The sequence below is a fragment of the Bos mutus genome, chromosome 12, assembly GCF_027580195.1.
Source record: "Bos mutus isolate GX-2022 chromosome 12, NWIPB_WYAK_1.1, whole genome shotgun sequence".
Lineage (NCBI taxonomy): Eukaryota > Metazoa > Chordata > Mammalia > Artiodactyla > Bovidae > Bos > Bos mutus.
The window spans coordinates 71,833,776-71,851,076 of NC_091628.1; the positions used below are offsets into that span (position 1 = coordinate 71,833,776).

General features: G+C 54.5%; 1 protein-coding gene across 4 annotated transcripts in view; it reads right to left on the reverse strand.

Moving 5' to 3' along the window:
• Window positions 1-5,023, reverse strand: part of ARHGEF7 (Rho guanine nucleotide exchange factor 7) — a 103,111-nt gene extending 98,088 nt beyond the window's left edge. The window contains exon 1 of one of the 4 annotated variants that reach the window (XM_070380724.1): window positions 4,564-5,017. In XM_070380724.1, coding sequence (XP_070236825.1) covers window positions 4,564-4,728 — 165 coding nt within the window. In that variant the 5' untranslated portion in view covers window positions 4,729-5,017. Of the gene's footprint in view, window positions 1-4,563 lie in introns of all 4 variants that reach the window. The other 3 variants (XM_070380721.1, XM_070380722.1, XM_070380725.1) reach the window with 3 other exon arrangements.
• Between the last annotated feature and the right edge of the window lie 12,278 nt (window positions 5,024-17,301).

The window sequence follows — 17,301 nt, forward strand, 5'->3', positions numbered from 1 at the left end:
TGCCTTGCCGCATCAGAATTCACGGATTCTCTGCAAGCCTGCGGAAAATCAGGACTGCCAGATCAGTTTGCTGTTGCTGTTGAGTCGCTGAATCGTGTCCAACTCTTCCGCAACCCCATGGACTGAAGGCCGCCAGGCTCCTCTGTGCATGGGATTCTCCGGGCAAGAATACTGGAGTGGGTTGCCATTTCCTCCTCCAGGGGATCTTCCCCACTCAGGGATCGAACCCGGATCTCCTGCATTGACAGGCAGATTCTCTACTGCTGAGCCACCTGGAAAGCCCCGATCATAGTTTGGGAAAATAAACACCATACTCCAACCCACGCCTTGGAAAACTCAGTAGAGGCTGCACAGCCCAGAGCGAGTCCCTTCTAGCTCCTCATTCCCCAGCCCCTCTCTGTCTACACCGGACATTCTTTCTGACTTTTCCCTCGGCCCCACACTGCTCTTGGTTTTAGAATTATGTCTTCTCCTGGACTCAAAGCCTTAAGAACTTGTTATGCCGTCTTTTTTGCCTCCCATAGCACCTTGCACCTGCAGGCACATAGGTACTTAATAAGCTGATCTGGTCAAACTTACTGCGCAACTTGTTATGGCTTGGGTCATGACCCCAGAAATTCGTATGTTCCAGCCCCAAGCCCCAGGGCAGAATGGGACCTTATTTGGAAACAAGGTCATTGCCAATGTAAACAGTCAGTGTTATCCTGGGATGGCGGCCCTCACCCACTGACCCGAGTCCTTATGAAAGGGGCGTCCAGACACAGTGGAGACCCCAGGGGCTGCCGCGGGCAGACTGGACCTGTGCTGCCATAAGCTGGGAGCCAGCAGAGACCTCGGGGAGCGGGGACAGACCCCAGCCCCTGCAGAGGGCACGGCCCTGCCCACCACGTCCTCAGGGTGAGAGAGCATGCAGTCCTGGTGTGTGAGGCCGGGTCTGGGGGTCTTTGCTGCAAAGTCCCAGGAAGCTAACACACAGCCCAGCGGCTCACACGAGTCTGGATGCACACCACACCCCGGGCACCGGCAGGGCCACAGGGCAGTGTGTGTGACTCCACAGATACGCGTGGCGAGAGGGTCTCCTGGCCACACTTGGTGGCTTACGGTGTGTGCTGTGTTCCTGGGAAGAGAGAGGGGGAACTGGGGCCCTAAGTGTTCGAATCGAACGTCACCTGCGACAGTAACAAGCGACACTGAAGCGGCCCGGGGAGGTCCCTGGTGGTGCAGTGGTTAGGACTCTATGCTCTCACCGCCCAGGGCCAGGGTTCACTTCCTGGTGGGGGAACTAAGGCCCCACCAGCCACGAGGGGCATCCAATAACCAGGTAAGTAAGTAAGTAAAGCAGCCTTTCACGATTCCTGTTAGCCGAGTGTGTCTCCTGGTGGTACAGGAGTTTCAGAGGTTGGGGCGTGATGGCTTCTCAATTTCAGCCCCTCTGACTACATGGTTCAGAGTCGGTTACACTGTTACCTAAGGAGCTGGGCGGAGAAGGCAGTGGCACCCCACTCCAGTACTCTTGCCTGGAGAATCCCATGGATGGAGGAGCCTGGTGGGCTGCAGTCCATGGGGTCGCTAAGAGTCAGACATGACTGAAGCAACTTAGCAGCAGCAGCAGCAAGGAGCTGGGTGCCCAGAGGGCTCCCTGGACCCTGCACCCTCCGTGTGTTTCTCATCACGGGAGGAATGAATGACGGAAGCAAACAGTGTGGGCAGGGCAGAAAACCATCCTGGCTGTTACCAGACAGAATCAGAGCAGCAGGGGCTCACCCAGGGAGACCGAGGAAACCTCAGAACACCCACTGTTCTCCCCTTCGGCAGAGAGGACCCCTCGGCAGTAACAAACTGCATCTCTCGCTTGAACCGCTCCTGGAAGGTTTCTGAGCCCCTCCTGTCCCCGTCTGACCTTCCACCTAAAGAAAAGCAGGCACATGAAGAGAACCTCAACAGAAAGCTGTGCAAAGTGAGCACAACAGCCTGAACCAAGATGAGCTCGCCTTTCTATCCTCACCCTCTCGCCAGCCCTGAAACAGAACAGAGCTACCGAGGGCACGAAACACCCTGGGACATGCTTTCTTAATGAAAGGCACATGGGAAAGCCGAGGCGCCCCAGCACTCTTCCCGACTCTGTGCCACGCTCGCCTCCATCTGATGGCTCCTTTCACATTTTGTGAATTTGCAAAAAGTTAAGTTGCAGGCTGCTGACACTCTGTTAACCAGTCTTCCATGTGTTCGTGTGGCAAACTGGGGTCAAGAGCCTTTCGATTCCATATGAATACTCGGCGAAGTTTCCAAACGTTCCTTTTTAAGGAAAAACAACGTCCTCGGCCTGGCGTTCCCACACTGGGGTGAAGGGTGCTCAGCGTGTGTGCTTTCTGGCAAACAGGAAAGTTCTCTGCTGTGCACACAAACATGGGAAAGTTCAAGTAAATAACTGTCTCAGGAAATGGAAAATGCTCGTGAAACTTCTGAAACCCAGGGTTTCCAGGGGCAGAGAATGGCTAATATTTTACTCCCCAAACCTACCTTTGTACCACAGAGAAGTGGTCGCTATGTCTATAATTTGCGACTTTGACGTTGAACTTGCACTGTGGCTGGGTCCCTCAAAACAAACCAGTCGGGGCCTCGGGGCGGGGGGCGGTGATGAAAGGGTGGCTGCCCTATAAGAAGTTCCCAGACGACCACGGTTTCAGAGCATGTTGGCTGGTTTCCGTTTGGCTTCTGCAAATTAAACGTTAGTCATTCCTCTCCTTGTTGCTTCCGAGAGAAAAGGACTGCTACGGTTTTCTAAGAAAAACTTTCTACAATTTAAAAGAGAGTGATTTCTGAAGTCCGCCAGCCAATATGAATGCAGTTAATATGCCAATAGCGTATGCATTGATAATGACATGTTTTTAATCAAACCGCCTCTGAAGTCTCTTAAAGCTTTACTCTTCGGAATGGAACCGTCTTTTATATAAGCCTGTTTTGGTTAACTTAGCATGCATTTTCAATGCTTCTCAACATCTGTCTCTTATTACCAGAGGTCCTGATATCCAGATGACAACAAAGTATTCTGAGTGCCTTGGAAGTTAGTCTGCTCTTTATTCCTGTCTTGAATCATAATTTTATTGTGACACCAGGTTCTCTGAGGAGCAACATTTTTACTCCCTGGACAGACAGGGGGACAGCCTTTCTAAAATGCAGATTCTGTTTGCACAAATGTGTTCCATGTGGGAGCCTGGATGGGAGGAGAGTTTGGGGGAGAAAGGATACATGTGTGTGTATGACTGAGTCCCTTTGCTGTCCAGCTGAAACTATCACCGCATTGTTTATCAGCTATATTCCAGTATAAAACAAAAAGTTTAAAAAAATACGTTCCAAGTAAGAAAATACCTGAAACTAGTTAGTATGTGTCCACAATTCAGACGAATACAGTCTTTTCTGACCTTTAAAATGTGGTGCCAGAACATGCACGAACTTAAAAGATTCAACACTTTACTTTCTAAAGTCACCTAATTCACATTTTATTGTTAGCAAACTAATAACTGTACCGTTGGGGCCAATACACCCTATTTAAAAAATTAAATACTTTTTCCAAGTTATGGTGCACTTTCATTTCTACATTTAAACCATTTAAGAAACTGTTGATCTTAAAATTATGTATTTGGGGGGAAAAAAAACTGGGGTAAGACTGTAGTGTTTCTGCAACACGGTGATTCACCGTGTTTAAAAGCGCCCTATCGGCTCGGCCCTGCTTTGTCAGATGAGCCAGGGGAAAGCAAAGTTGAACACTCAGAGCTGCGGCCAAGGTTCACACTCCAGCCGCGAGGAAACCGCAAGTCACGGAGAAGGGCAGCGGGTCTGCGGGACTCGCGATTCTGTTCCGAACCAGGGATGAGCCTGAAAACGCATCCTAGGACTTGCGGCCGGCCCTGAAACGCCAGGGCTTCCCGACCCCGTGTGCGGTCCTCCGGGTTTGGAGACAGGAGAATTCTTCCCTGGGGAGGTCAGCACACCATCTCCCAGCCCAGCTCTCCGCGACTGATAAACGATCTTTTAAAAATGCAACTGGTCAGCGAACCAGAGGCCGAAAGTCTCACACGATACCAGCAACAAAAGCTGTTCAAACAAAGCCGGGGAGGACGCCCGCGGGCGCCGCAGCCCGGTTTCGGCTCAGGTCGCCCCGGAGCGGCGCCTCCTCCTGCGGGCGGGGCTCCCGCGACCCCCGGCCTCCCCGGGCCGCTCCCCTCGAACACGGCCCCCCGTCCCCGCCGGCCCCGCACACAATGGCGCCCCGAGCCCGGGCGGGATCCCGCCGCCGACTCCCCGCGCCGCCCGCGCGCCCCCCGCGCGCCCGGGCCCGCGCACAAAGGAAGCGCGTGGGCTCCTCCGCGCGCGCGCGCGGCCACCAGGTGCGGGCGCCGGCGACCCCGCGCCCGCGCGTCTCAGCGCACCCCGGGCCGCGGCGGGGGCCAGGTGGGGCGCGGGGCCTCCGTACGCGCGGGGCCTCCCGCCGCCCGGGCCTCCCTCCGCCCCGGGCCTGTCCGCCGGGGGTGCGTGCGCGGGCCGGGCCGGGGGGGCACTCACTTTCTCGATGGTGCCGGGCAGCAGGCGCTCCAGCAGCCTGCAGAGGACCACCCCATCCTTCAGAGACGCCTGCAGGAAGCCCTCTGGGTCCGAGATGGTTTTCTTGGGCGACTCCAGCACGCCCAAGGTAATGAGCCACGTAACGGTCTGCTCGGCGGAATTCATCGCGGCGGCGCGCCCGGCCTCCCCGCGCCGCGAGCGCGTCTCGGCGCCGTTCACCTCGGAGCGGCCGCGGCCCGGCCGGCTGCGCCCACCGCCCCCTCCTCCCGCTCGCCCATGGAGAGCCCGGCGACGGCGATTGGCTCGGGCGGCGCCGCGGTCCGGCCGGCTCGCGCTCCCTCGCGTGCGTCCTGGCCGACTGTCAAGCGCCTTTTCATTAGAGGCACATGAACCTGCGGCGGCCGCCCGGCGCCGCCCCCGCCGCCGCCTCCCGGCCCCCAGCCGCTGCCGCCGATGACATCACCGCGAGCAGAAGAAAGACGCCGCGCCGGAGCGGGCCCCGCGCCCCGACCCGGGGCCGCCCGGACCCGACCCGAACCGAACCCGGGCTGCGCCGGCCCCCGCGTTCGGGCCCGCCGCCGTGCGCCCCCGCCGTGCGCCCTCCGCACCCCGCCTGCGGTGCGCGCGCGTCCCCACCTGCGCCGCCGGGTGGACGGCCCCCGCCCCAAGGGCCCGGTGACCTCCAGGAGGCGACAGCCCGCCGGCCGCGAGAGCTCGCCGCGCCTCCCCGCCCGAGGGCCGCGCGCGCCCTTCCCCGGGTGCGCCCGGAGGGGCCCGGGGCAGCCCCCTCGGAGGGGGAGACCCGGGCCGGGCTCCTCTCGCTGTCCTGGCCCTTCTGCTGCCTCCTTCGCTCCTCGGGAGACGCGGGACCTTTATTTGTATTCCTGATTCATGAATGTTTAAATGATTAAGTGCTTCCCAGAAAGCTCTTTTTATTTTTGCCAGTTTTATTTCAAGAGGTCGGGGGTGGAGGGAGCTGAAAACGAGAGGTTTCCTTCTCTGCGCTACCTTGCAAGCCAATAATTACAGAACACAATGATAATTAAATCTGTAACCAGATGGGTCTCTTTCGGGGAGGAATTGATTTCCCTGCTGCTGGGCTCCTTGGGGACATGGCTGGCCGGAGCGCCGTGTGGCTGGTAGCAAGCCTGCCCCAGCCGGGAGGCCCGTCTGCCCCGCTCGGGTGACCTCCCTGGCCGGGGTGCCGCGGGCCCACCCTCCGGGACCAGAAACCTTGGAGCCACCGCACGTTAAATTGATGGTGGTGTTCCAGACACTGTGGGAGGAAGGTCAAGAAAACAGCAGAACCAGAGCTGGTCTGCACAGATGACTGGGAAGGAAGGACTGAGAGCTGCTCAAGTCCAAACAGGCCACTTGGCCAGGTCACATGTGGTTGAGAGATGCTCAAAGGCCCGGCTATGAAGCAAGTGGGCCAGGCCTAAGGAACGCAGCCATCTGACTGTTCTAAGGAAGATGCTTCTTCAAACAGGAATGACAGTGCACTGTACATGCTGCGGAAGGGAACGAGCCTCTCCTTAAAAGAGGGACCGTGAAGGTGTCCATGTGTCCGTCTGCACCCTGAGTGCTTTGCCTGTTTGCTTGTTGTGACTGCCCCTGGCAATTTAAAAGTGTCATCTACAGAGAGCTCGCACTTCCCCGGTGGCAGAGCCGCAGGAGATGGTGGTTCAATCCCTTGGTCGGGAATATGCCCTGGAGGAGGAAATGCAACCCACCCCAGTATTCTTGCCTGGAAGATTCCACCGACACGACTGAAGTGACCGAGCGTGCACGTGCACACAAGAGCTTACTCTGTGCCAGGCACATATTGAATGTATTAATCCCATTAGTGACAAAAATTAGAAAACATGAAGATAAAAAAAAAATAACAGGCTTGACTTTCCTCTTCCTCCTTCTTCCAGAGCACTTCTTTTGCAACTGTGAATTGTATTTATTTCCAGCTTCGAGTTAAGTGGTTAAGTTTTCTTTCCAGATGTGAACAGAGTGGCTCAGACAGCACCGTGAATTCCGGATTTTAAGGGCCGTGTGTTTGGTCGCTTCCTGGGCTCCTGGCGTCTGCTCTGTGTGGCACAGTCACTGCGGCAGCCTTGGGAAGGTTCCGTCCCACGAGTGGTGGGACGGACTCAAGCCTAGGTTCTGCAGCTCCAGGGTCCACGCTCGGCACCTGCTGTCCAGACCACGTCTGTCTACAGTTTCTACGAAACAGGACAGCTCCCAGCTCCGTCACGTTTTCTGCACAAGGACACTTTGTCAACAAAAGGGTGTTCACCCAAGAGTAGCTGTTCACTGAGGCTCCTGTTTGCTCTCATTACTGCTGAATTGGACGCATGATTTAGAGTAGAGTCATTACAATTCCAGATGCGTTAAATGACGTCCGGTGCTTTTAATCTGGAAAGCGGGTTTAAGGGTCAACTTGACTCAATCAAATGGTCCTGCAGAAAGGTGGCTCCAGGGAGTGGCCTTAGGTAGCCACGGAACTGGCAGGCAAGCATTATCAGAAGGGGGACCCAGAGGCCACCTACTCTAACTGACCTCGGAAGTCCCTGAATGTTTAAATGCTCTATAGCAACCAGAGGGATTCTGTTACTTTGGATGTACGTTCGTTTCAAAAAAGATTATTTGGAAAGCATTCCAGAAAGTAACACTGCTCAGACCTACGTGTTTTTAAGGGTATAATTGTGCTGGCTATCCAAGGTGGGCATCCGGTTAAGCTTAACATTTTTCCAAGCTCCTGTGCCAGAGAACTCTTTGCTCTTCTGGGTTAGTGCCAGTTAAGAATATTGCTGGCTGAGGATTTGGCCTTGTCTGTGAATGCCCTTTGATGTACCCCGAAAGATTGTGGAAAGGCTCTCCACACAGGCCCAGGCCCCTCGGTTTCCTCGTTTCTCATGAGGACTTGAGCTTCATTCCCAGCTTGGCTGTCTGTTCATCCGATGGCCACATACAGCCCACTGTTAGAGCTTCCCCCACAAATAGCCCCAAACCTGGAGCTCCCACAGCTCAGCTGAACTGTGCTAACTCCATTTGTTAGCTTGGTGCTCGGAGGATGGTGTTACAGCAATGTTAAAACCTACCCCAGCCCGAAGCCAGACAGACAGATGGCTGTTTACCTAGCCACCACTCCCCGTAGAAGCGCTTTTATTGAATTGGACGGTCATCTAGACTGAAACACGCAGTGGGAAGCAGTTCTGTGAAGCTCACTGTAACTAAAACAGTATACTACTTATTTGGCTTAAATGTGGTCAAATGCTAAAAATCAAAGACGCAAAGCAGGAAAATATAGTTTCTGGGCAGATAGAGCTGAGCAGTTACTCAGGGCAGGAAGACATTTACAATTACAGTCATGGTGATACCTAATGTCGACAGGACTCTCATCCTGGTTTGGGTCCCCAGAGTAGATCCTGCACCAGCTTGGATTCAAGTAGTTCACTTGGGGAGTGACCCCAGGGAGGACACTCGAGGAAGGGAAGACATGACCACAGACCGCTTTCCATAGCAGCTGCGCCCGCTCACAGTCCCACCAGCAGTGCAGGAGGGCTCCCTTCCCTCCCCCATTGTTTGTAGACTTTCTGATGATGGCCATTCTGACTGGTGTGAGGGCTAGCTCACTGTCGTTTTGATTTGCCCTCCTGCAAGAGTGGATGGAGGAGCCTGGTGGGCTGCAGTCCATGGGGTCGCAAAGAGTCAGACACGACAGCGACTTCCCTTTCCCTTTTCACTTTCATGCATTGGAGAGGGAAACGGCAACCCACTGCAGTGTTCTTGCCTGGAGAATCCCAGGGCCGAGGGAGCCTGGTGGGCTGCCGTCTGTGGGGTTGCTAAGAGTTGAACACAACTGAGCGACTTCACTTTCACTTTTCACTTTCATGCATTGGAGAAGGAAATGGCAACCCACTCCAGTGTTCTTGCCTGGAGAATCCCAGGGCCGGGGGAGCCTGGTGGCTGCCGTCTGTGGGGTCGCACAGAGTGGGACACGACTGAAGCAACTTGGCAGCAGCAGCAGCAGCAAGAGTATATTGGACCGAGCAGCCCTTTGAAGGCAGATGTGTGGTTGGTTCCCTCCAGGGCAGAGGACAAATTTTCTCGCTGATCAGCAGATTATAAATAACGTTTCCTCCGGGACGAGGTTTGGGCGGTTCACTTGTAGTCCCTTTGAAGATCAGGGTTTGCCAGCCTGGGGTTCTCAGCTGTGACACAAGCCCCCCTGCCCCGTGTGTGGCACCCAGCTGAGCCCACCCGTCTTTGCCCTGGACTTGGGATCCGGGGTCCTGGTGAGAACTTGAGGCTGTGCTGAGTCACACGGCCCTTCCTCACTCTGACCTGGGAGTCTCGTGTCTTCTCCTAGCAGCCACGAAGCTTTGGCTTAACTGCGTTAGCTTTCAAATGGCTAAAATCTCAGATCCTTTATACTTCTTCATGGTCCTTTACTCATTTCCCAAAATTAGTGATCAATTGCCCTTCTTTTTTCCCCTCTGAATATGGCTTTCACTGTGTCCCGTGAGTTTTACTAGATGGTACTTTCTTTTTCATTGCTCCCAAGGGGACTCGCAATTTCCCTTCTGATTTCCCCTTTGAGCAAATCTTTCCTAGGAATATGTTTCCTAATTATCAAGAAACTGAAAGTTTGTTGGCCACTGACTCTTAGTCAACTGAACCTATAAATCTCTACTTTTCAAAATTTGCTAAGATTTTAAATGTGCCGTGAACATAAAAGGATCCGTTTTCTCTGTTCGAGACAGAATAAACTTCTATTTTCCAGGTAAGGTTTTTGTGCTTTTTTTAAAAGAACTTTTTATGCCAAAATAATTTTAGACCTACAATAGGTTGCAAAAATAGTACAGAGGGCTCCCAGGTAGGCTTCCCCTGGCTTCCTTCAAAGATAATGTATCACACAACCAGAGAACAGCTCAAAGCAAGGGAGTCGATGCTGGTTCAAGACTATTTGCTGCTGTTGGTAAGTCGCTTCAGTCGTGTCCGACTCTGTGCAACCCCATAGACAGCAGCCCACCAGGCTTCTCTGTCCATGGGATTCTCCAGGCAAGAACACTGGAGTGGGTTGCCATTTCCTTCTCCAATGCATGAAAGTGAAAAGTGAAAGTGAAGTCGCTCAGTCGCGTCTGACGCTCAGCAACCCCATGGAGTGCAGCCTACCAGGCTCCTCCGCCCATGGGACTTTCCAGGCGAGAGTACTGGAGTGCGGTGCCAGTGCCTTCTCCGAGACTGTTGGCTGAACTACAAGTTCACGTGTACTTGGCGTGTGCGCCTCACAGCCCCACCTCGTGTGCAGGCGGCGTCGTCCCACCCAGACAGGTGCAGAGCTGCCCGTCTGCAGGGTTTGGAACGGGGAGAGGGCAAAGCTCTCCATTGGTCTTGCTGAAAGTGGGGGCCTGAAACCGACAAGCAGTCACTGCAGCCAGAGTCCCCGCTGATGTTCCTGGGGAGTCACCCCTGCCCCGCTGAGATTTTGCGTCTTGCCCCAACCCTTTCTGTGAGATATGTCCGATCCTGAAAGATATAGACGTTAAAATCACATTTTCCCTAAGTCTCAAATCACTGAAACATCTTATGTGAGATGTTCAAAGCACGGGTGAATTGAAACCGTATCTCCTTTTCACAAATTCTGCCTTCAGTCAGTTCATAATGTTCACCTTTGTCCTATTTCTTTTATGCTTATTTTCCATGGACGTGATCACAGTTTCCATTCCTGTTTCCTTCTTACTTATACTTACCTGATGACTCTTTCCCTTTCATTTTCAACCTTTCTTTCTCACTTTAAGTTAGACTGTGCCAAGAGCATAGATGGGTTTTTTTTATGCCTCTTTGACAGGGTCTTTTTTTTTTTTTCATAATAAGTCCATTCACGTCTAGTGCACTGACCAGTAAGGCTTCATTTTGCCCCTGTTGTTGTAAATAAATTACTTTTTACCTTACGTTGCTGAGGTCTATTTTCCTCTTCTGAGTGTTTGCTGGTGTGTTCAAATGGCTTTGTTCCATTTTTTGTCCATTTCTTTTTTAATTCAAAAGTTGCATCATAGTTTTTCATTTAATAAATGGTTATCTTTCCTTGCTTGGCTTATAGTCAGACTCGTATAGCTCTGCTTTTTAAAGTGAGCTGCCAGGACTCACTGTTCCCACCAGTGTGCTTTTTGCTTCCTGCTCACCGCCTGCCCCGAGAGACGAGGCTTGGAGAAGGCTTGTACCTCCCGCTGCTCATCAGCTTCACCCCCACACTTCCAGAGAGACCACTGGAGAGCTTTGCCTTCTCCCCTTTCTATACCCTCAGCGCCCATGGTCTGCCATCCGTTTGTCTATCATTAGGCTTCCCAGGTGGCCCTAATGGTAAAAGACCCTCCTGCAATGCAGGAGACTCAAGAGATGCAGGTTCCATCCTGGGTTGGGAAGATCCCCTGGAGGAGGAAATGGCAACCCACTCCAGTATTCTTGCCTGGAGAATCCCATGGACAGAGGCGGGCAATGGTCCAAAAGACACTGGGTCATGAAGGAGTCAGACACGACATTAGAGTTTCACTTGCAGTATACCTTGTTTTCCAGGAGCCTTTAGCGGGCCCTTGTATTACACACATGAGTGCCTGTGTCTGTGTGTCACTGCTCACCACCACTTTGCCGCTCTCTTCATGCATCCTGAGGTTTGGGTGTTGATGGTGTCGTGTCTCAGACGTTCAGCTCTAGTGGGGCACCTGAGTAACAGACTATGTTATTGATCCATGTTTGTATAAGGGCACGTGTCCCCCAACAGAGCGAGGCGTCTTGGCTGGGCGGAGAATCACACGGACGAGCCCTCTGCTCACGGGCACCTGGCAGGAAGCTCTCCCATCGTCCTGCAGCTTCTGCTGTTGCAGACGGGGGTGCTACGCGAGGCTGATCCTACTCCATGTAGGGAACTTGATCTTTTGGTCTAGAGACTGGTCGGACTTTCCTCTTTATTGTTGAAGACCAGGGTTTTCATAAGGACCTGATCTGTGTGCATATGTGCGTGTGTGTGTGTGTGCACATGCGCGTGTGTTTACCCTCATGGCTCCCTGTGACTTGATGGCCTTTCAAACTGCTGACTCCCATCTTTCTGCAGTTTAGGGAAATGTGCTTCAGTCACTTATACTTACTGCCTCTCCTTCGTCTCTTTTTTTAACACCCTGGAACCCCTCTTATCTTCCTGTTAGCTCTTCTTTATGATTCTCAATCTTGCTTTTTTCCCCTCCTGATTTCTAGCTCTGTCTTTTTACTCTCTGCTCTGAGGTATGGCCTCCATTTTATATGCCAGCCCAATATCGTGGGTGTTCTCCTCCCATTCAGCACTTATATTTTTTTTTATTTTCAGGAACTCATTTTTGTGTTGTACCTGAAACTCCTTAAGCCTGTTTTTGTCTCACGTTTATAATTTTAGGAAGAGCGATAGGAAACATAATCCCACAATTGAGGGGATTTAAGGTGGTTAAATGGAGAAGGAAATGGCAGCCCACTCCAGTATTCTTGCCTGGGAAATCCCATGGACGGAGGAGCCTGGTGGGCCACAGTCCGTGGAGTCGCAGAGTCAGACACGACTGAGCGACTGAGCGCTTGGTGGTTACAATGCTCACTCCGTCATCTTGCGGCCCAAGCAGAGAGGTAAGGGGGCTTCGGGAGGTTTGCAGGGAATGTGCGGCTTCTTGTCTCATTCATCACCACCCTCAGTGTTTCTGCCCTGTGTGAATGCCTCACTTCGAGTCCCGGTTCCCTCCTGTCTGGACCCTCTGGAACCCACGGGTGGTGCCTGCTCGGTGCAGTCTGCCTGTCCTTCATGCTGAGCTCGTGCCCGTCCTCTAGAGGGCGCTCTGCGGACCTCCCCACCCTTTGTCCTCTTCCGCCTCCCCCGGTCCCCTCCTATCCTTCGCTAACTCGTCCTCGGGCCTGTCCGCCCTTCCCACCCACCCCAGCGTGCAGTGATCCCTCCACCACCCCGACCCCCTTCGCCCCGCCGTCCTGTGGGCTCCTTCCTGCCCAGGCGCCTCCCCCAGGCACCCGTGCTGAGTCTCCATCCCTGCTGGTGGAAACGAAGCCCGGGTTTTGCTGGGCAGAGTTAACCCCTGGCTGGGATCGGATCCTCACCGGGGCTGAACGCCTCCCACTCTTTCCTTACCTCCGTGAGGAGCACAAATCCGAGGTTCTCGGGCTCTTCACAAGGCTCTTTAAGGTCTGGGGGTTAAGAAGCCCTTTGAGCGCTGATGGAGACGGAGGCAGAGCGTCTCCACCGGCCTCGGGTCACGGCCGTGCAGGATAGAGAGCAGATGCGAGCAGAAAACACACGCCCACGCCTCCTGTGGCTGAGCGGACCTACTTAAGAGCAACAGGCGCTATCGTGAAAAGGTCCCCATCGTTTGTGTTTGTGGGGTCCGTAATGAGGCTGCAGTAGACAAGCATTTTAGGAAGCAGAGTGTTTCACACGTGTGTCTCCTCCACACGTGGTTTACTCTGGGGACAGAGTGTCATTCTCAATGCCTCTGCCTGGAAGTTACATAAAACAAAAACAAAAACAAAAACGTACAAAACCCCAGAGACAGGTGTGATCGACTGTGGGCGGGGTCCTGGGGAGCTGTCACTGCCGTTGGGGTTTAGTCGCCCAGTCATGTCCGACTCTTTGCAACCCCCTGGACTGCCGCACTCCAGGCTTCCCTGTCCTTCTCTATCTCCCAGAGTTTGCTCAGATTCATGTCCACTGAGTCGGTGATGCCATCCAACCATCTCATCCTCTGTTGCCCCCTTCTCCTCCTGCCCTCAATCTTTCCCAGCATCAGGGTCTTTTCTAATCAGTTGGCTCTTCACATCAGGTGGCCAAAGTATTGGAGCTTCAGCTTCAGCATCAGTCCTTCCAATGAATATTCAGGGTTGATTTCCTTTAGGATTGACTGGTTTGATCGCCTTGCTGTCCAAGGGACTCTCAAGAGTCTTCTCCAACACCACAGTTCAAAAGCATCAATTCTTTGGCACTCAGCCTTCTTTATGGTCCAACCCTCACAACCATACATGACTGCTGGAAAAAACAGACTATGCGGACTTTGTTGGCAAAGTGATGTCTCTGCTTTTTATTACACTATCTAGGTTTGTAATAGCTTTTCTTTTAAGTGTCTTTTAATTTCACAGATCTGTTGCAAAGCCTGACATAAACATTGGCCCTAAATATAGGCAGTGCCTTGAATGTTATTTTAAAATACCCATTGATATTTTATCTGTATTTCCTGAAAAACCTAAAAATATCTCTCCGTTAGGGTACTTTTTGAAAAAGAACAGCCGCAGATGCTGACAAATATTTGTTGACATAAGTTCAGCTCAGTCGTGTCCAACTCTTTGCAACCCCATGGACTGCAGCACGCCAAGCTTCCCTGTCCATTGCCAACTCCCAGAGCTTGCTCAAACTCAGTAAGTAGCCACTGTTATATTTTATACAGGGGCAACAGAATGCATCTCATATGAAATGCTTTTGCTTTATAAGTGGCTTCATCCATTTAGATGTAGAATCTGTTTCCCAAAGGAAGCATTTTAATTGCCCCCGTTTTCTGTCCTTTTGACTTACTCCAGAAAAAAGTATATTGAATGGATCATGGGTTTAATTAATTGGAACCCAGTTTTTAGAAGCCATAAATTATTGAAAATTGGAAATAGAGAAGTCCCTTAGGAAACAAGGCCTTCGTGCTTGCCCAGATACTAAATTTCATTTTGGTGCTGCCTGGACCATGAGCAGATGAGCCTGGCATGAGACGTCTCAGTCCCCATAGAACCATTTCTGGTGGAGGAGGTCCTCTGAGCTCAAGGACCCTGAGCAGAGAGGAAGGGGTGAAGCAGCGTGTGGGCTCATAGAAGAGCTGAGAAAGCGTGGATGGAACTGTCGGGTAGAAGAGGGATCAGTCACAGAACCAGGAAGGACGGCAGGGCAGAGGGACTGGCCAAGGACATGGGCTGGGCAGGGACACTGCAGTCACACGTAGGTGTGGGGAACAGGTGGCCCCCCCGGACAGTGGAGCTGGCCTCGGAGTAAAGGGCAACACGTCCAGTGAGGGGGAGTCACACACGTGTGTTCTCATAGCAGCAGCATCTGCCGACGTGAGATCAGGAAGCGCACGTCGTTGGGAAAGAGCTCGGCAAGTGAGCTGGCTGTGAGATCGAGGCGGGTCTCGTGATGAGTGGGGAGGAAGTGGGTGAGAAGTAAGGCCAGAGCGTGGCCACTGTGACTGCTGCCCGGCGGGAACCGGAGGGGGTCCTCGACCCAAGAGACCCTGCATGGTTGCACGCCATCATCCCTGAGATCCCGAGACAGCCGGGGGTTGCAGACCCTGGCCCAAGGGCTGAGCGCCTGGCTGCCCGCAGTCCAGCATCCTGCCCTCGGAAGTCCGGCCCATGTCCACTTCCCTCAACCTCTCCCCACTTCCCCTCAGCATCCCTGATCCCCCGTCCTCCAGTACCTCCCACTCACCAGCCCGCTCCTTAGACGTGTTCTGGGTTTGGACAACTGTGTGGCCTCCACCCTCCTGCCGGGACCCTGGCTGACACAGGATCCCGAGCAGTGGGGCGTCCAGTCCAGTTGGAAGTAGGTCAGGGGAGATGCGAGAGGCTGAGGATGATTCCAGGTGAAACCAGGAGGCAGGGGTGTGTGGGATGGGATAAACAGCCCGCTGGAGTGGTCACTAGGCCAAAGGAGGGGATGGGGCAGTAGCTGGGCTCCACGGAGACATGCTTGCAGGGACCCCACAGTCTGTAAAGTGAGGTGCTGGGGTGCCGGAAACGAGTGTCCTGCCAGCCCCCCTCACCCATCACCATGTCTGGGCTCAAAAGGGGAGTCCAGGAATCGGGGCAGAGTGCAGTAGGAGCTCCTCTGGAAAGGGGGCCCATGCTCTCTCCGCCCTCCCTGAAGAGGGCAGGGCCACCTCACCCCCACAGGAGAGGGGGCTGGGGGCCACTCAGGCTTTGCCAGCTCCCCAGCTTGGGGGGACAGCGACCAGCACAGCTGATGCCCCTGAGTGGTGGGACAGGCCGGCAGGAACCCTGTGTCCAGACTCAGCACCTCTGAAAGGGCACCCTTGCGGCAGACTTGGGGGAAGTGAGGTGATGGCAAAGGCCAGGTCTCGGGGTGCGGGGGCAGGCTCAGGAGCATGCCTGGAGCCTGTAGGCAGGAGCCCCCAAAGGGCCATGAAGGGCCCACCCAGGCAACCCCATCGGCAGGAGACTCCAAGCCCACTGCAAGTGGGGAGGGGGCGGAGAGGAGCCCCAGGCGGGAGTTTGCTGGAAGCCTGGCACCAGCACCCACTCCACATCTGGCTAAAGGTTGGGACCAGGCTGGTGAGGAGGGCAGATTATATCTGAATGAGACGTGGAAGCCTTCACATTACAGTGGCTGGGGAATTTTTATACCAAAAAAATGTGATTCTCTGTTAACACCTGCCAAGGACCAGAAAAGCGGTGCCCTCTGCCCCCGAGCTCCTGCAGTGAGGACAGGGCCAGACAGGAAGAGCAAGGGCACTCCTGTTCTCATCCTACTGAAGCCCTCTTATTAATACACTGCAGACACTTTCCTATGAAAAAGAACATTCTGACAGCACAGCGTGAAGCCGGGGCATGGGCCAGGAGTGGGAAGCTGTCCTGGGCAGGGGACCACAGAGGAAGGCGTGGCCGGGACAGGGGAGCAGGGGGCGCTGGGACCACAGAGTGGGGCGTGGCGAGGGATGGGGGACCAAGACGGGGGCGTGGCCTGGGATGGGGGAGCAGGGGGCGCTGGGACCACAGAGTGGGGCGTGGCCTGGGATGGGGGGCCAGGGGGCGCTGGGACCACAGAGTGGGGCGTGGCCTGGGATGGGGGGCCAGGGGGCGCTGGGACCACAGAGGAGGGCGTGGCCAGGGATAGGGGACCAAGGGGGCACTGGGACCAAGACGGGGGCGTGGCCTGGGATGGGGAGCAGGGGGCGCTGGGACCACAGAGGGGGGCGTGGCGAGGGATGGGGGACCAAGACGGGGGCGTGGCCTGGGATGGGGGAGCAGGGGTTGGGCGTCCTCCTGAGAGAGTACTCCTGCGGGCGAGAAGACCTGAGCGCTGGTCCGTGCACTCACAAGTCACCTTCTAACCTAGGGAACAAGCTGGCGTTCTGAGCATGCAGAGCCACCCTTCCTGCCCACGGCCAAGGTCTGCTTCTTGGTCCTGAACGTTCGGGCCCAGGCTTCAGTGTCTCCACAGGTAAGTGGCCGCCTGCTGGCGAGACAGCTCTGCCCCACCCAGGGCTGAGAACGTGCCTGTCCTCCTGTCTCTCCCGGGAAGAGTTCAGCCCTGGCCGCGGGTGTGGGCTTGAGGCCATGGTGGTGAGGGGTGTGCGCTCGGGTCTGGCCTCTCTCCACTGTCTGTCACTAACCAGGGTCGGCACACCTGTCCCGGGCAGCTCAGAACCTGTACAGCAACTCTCCACCTCCCACCTCCAGGTGGGTAACGTCCGGGGGCAGCGGGGCTGGTAGGGAAGACAGTCTCAGGGAAAGAGGCCGGGGGGCAGGTTTCAACACAGACCCAGGTGCGGGAAAGCTTAGCAGTCTTAGCAGCATCTCACCTTATTCCTCAAGAGGCAGTGACCGCAGCTCCTGAACAAGCTGATAGGGCGGGTAAGAGCACTGGACTGACCTACTGGTCAGCTCAGTGTGATATAGGAAATCTCAAGTTACGTGGACAATTTTCACCATGAGCATATACCAAAG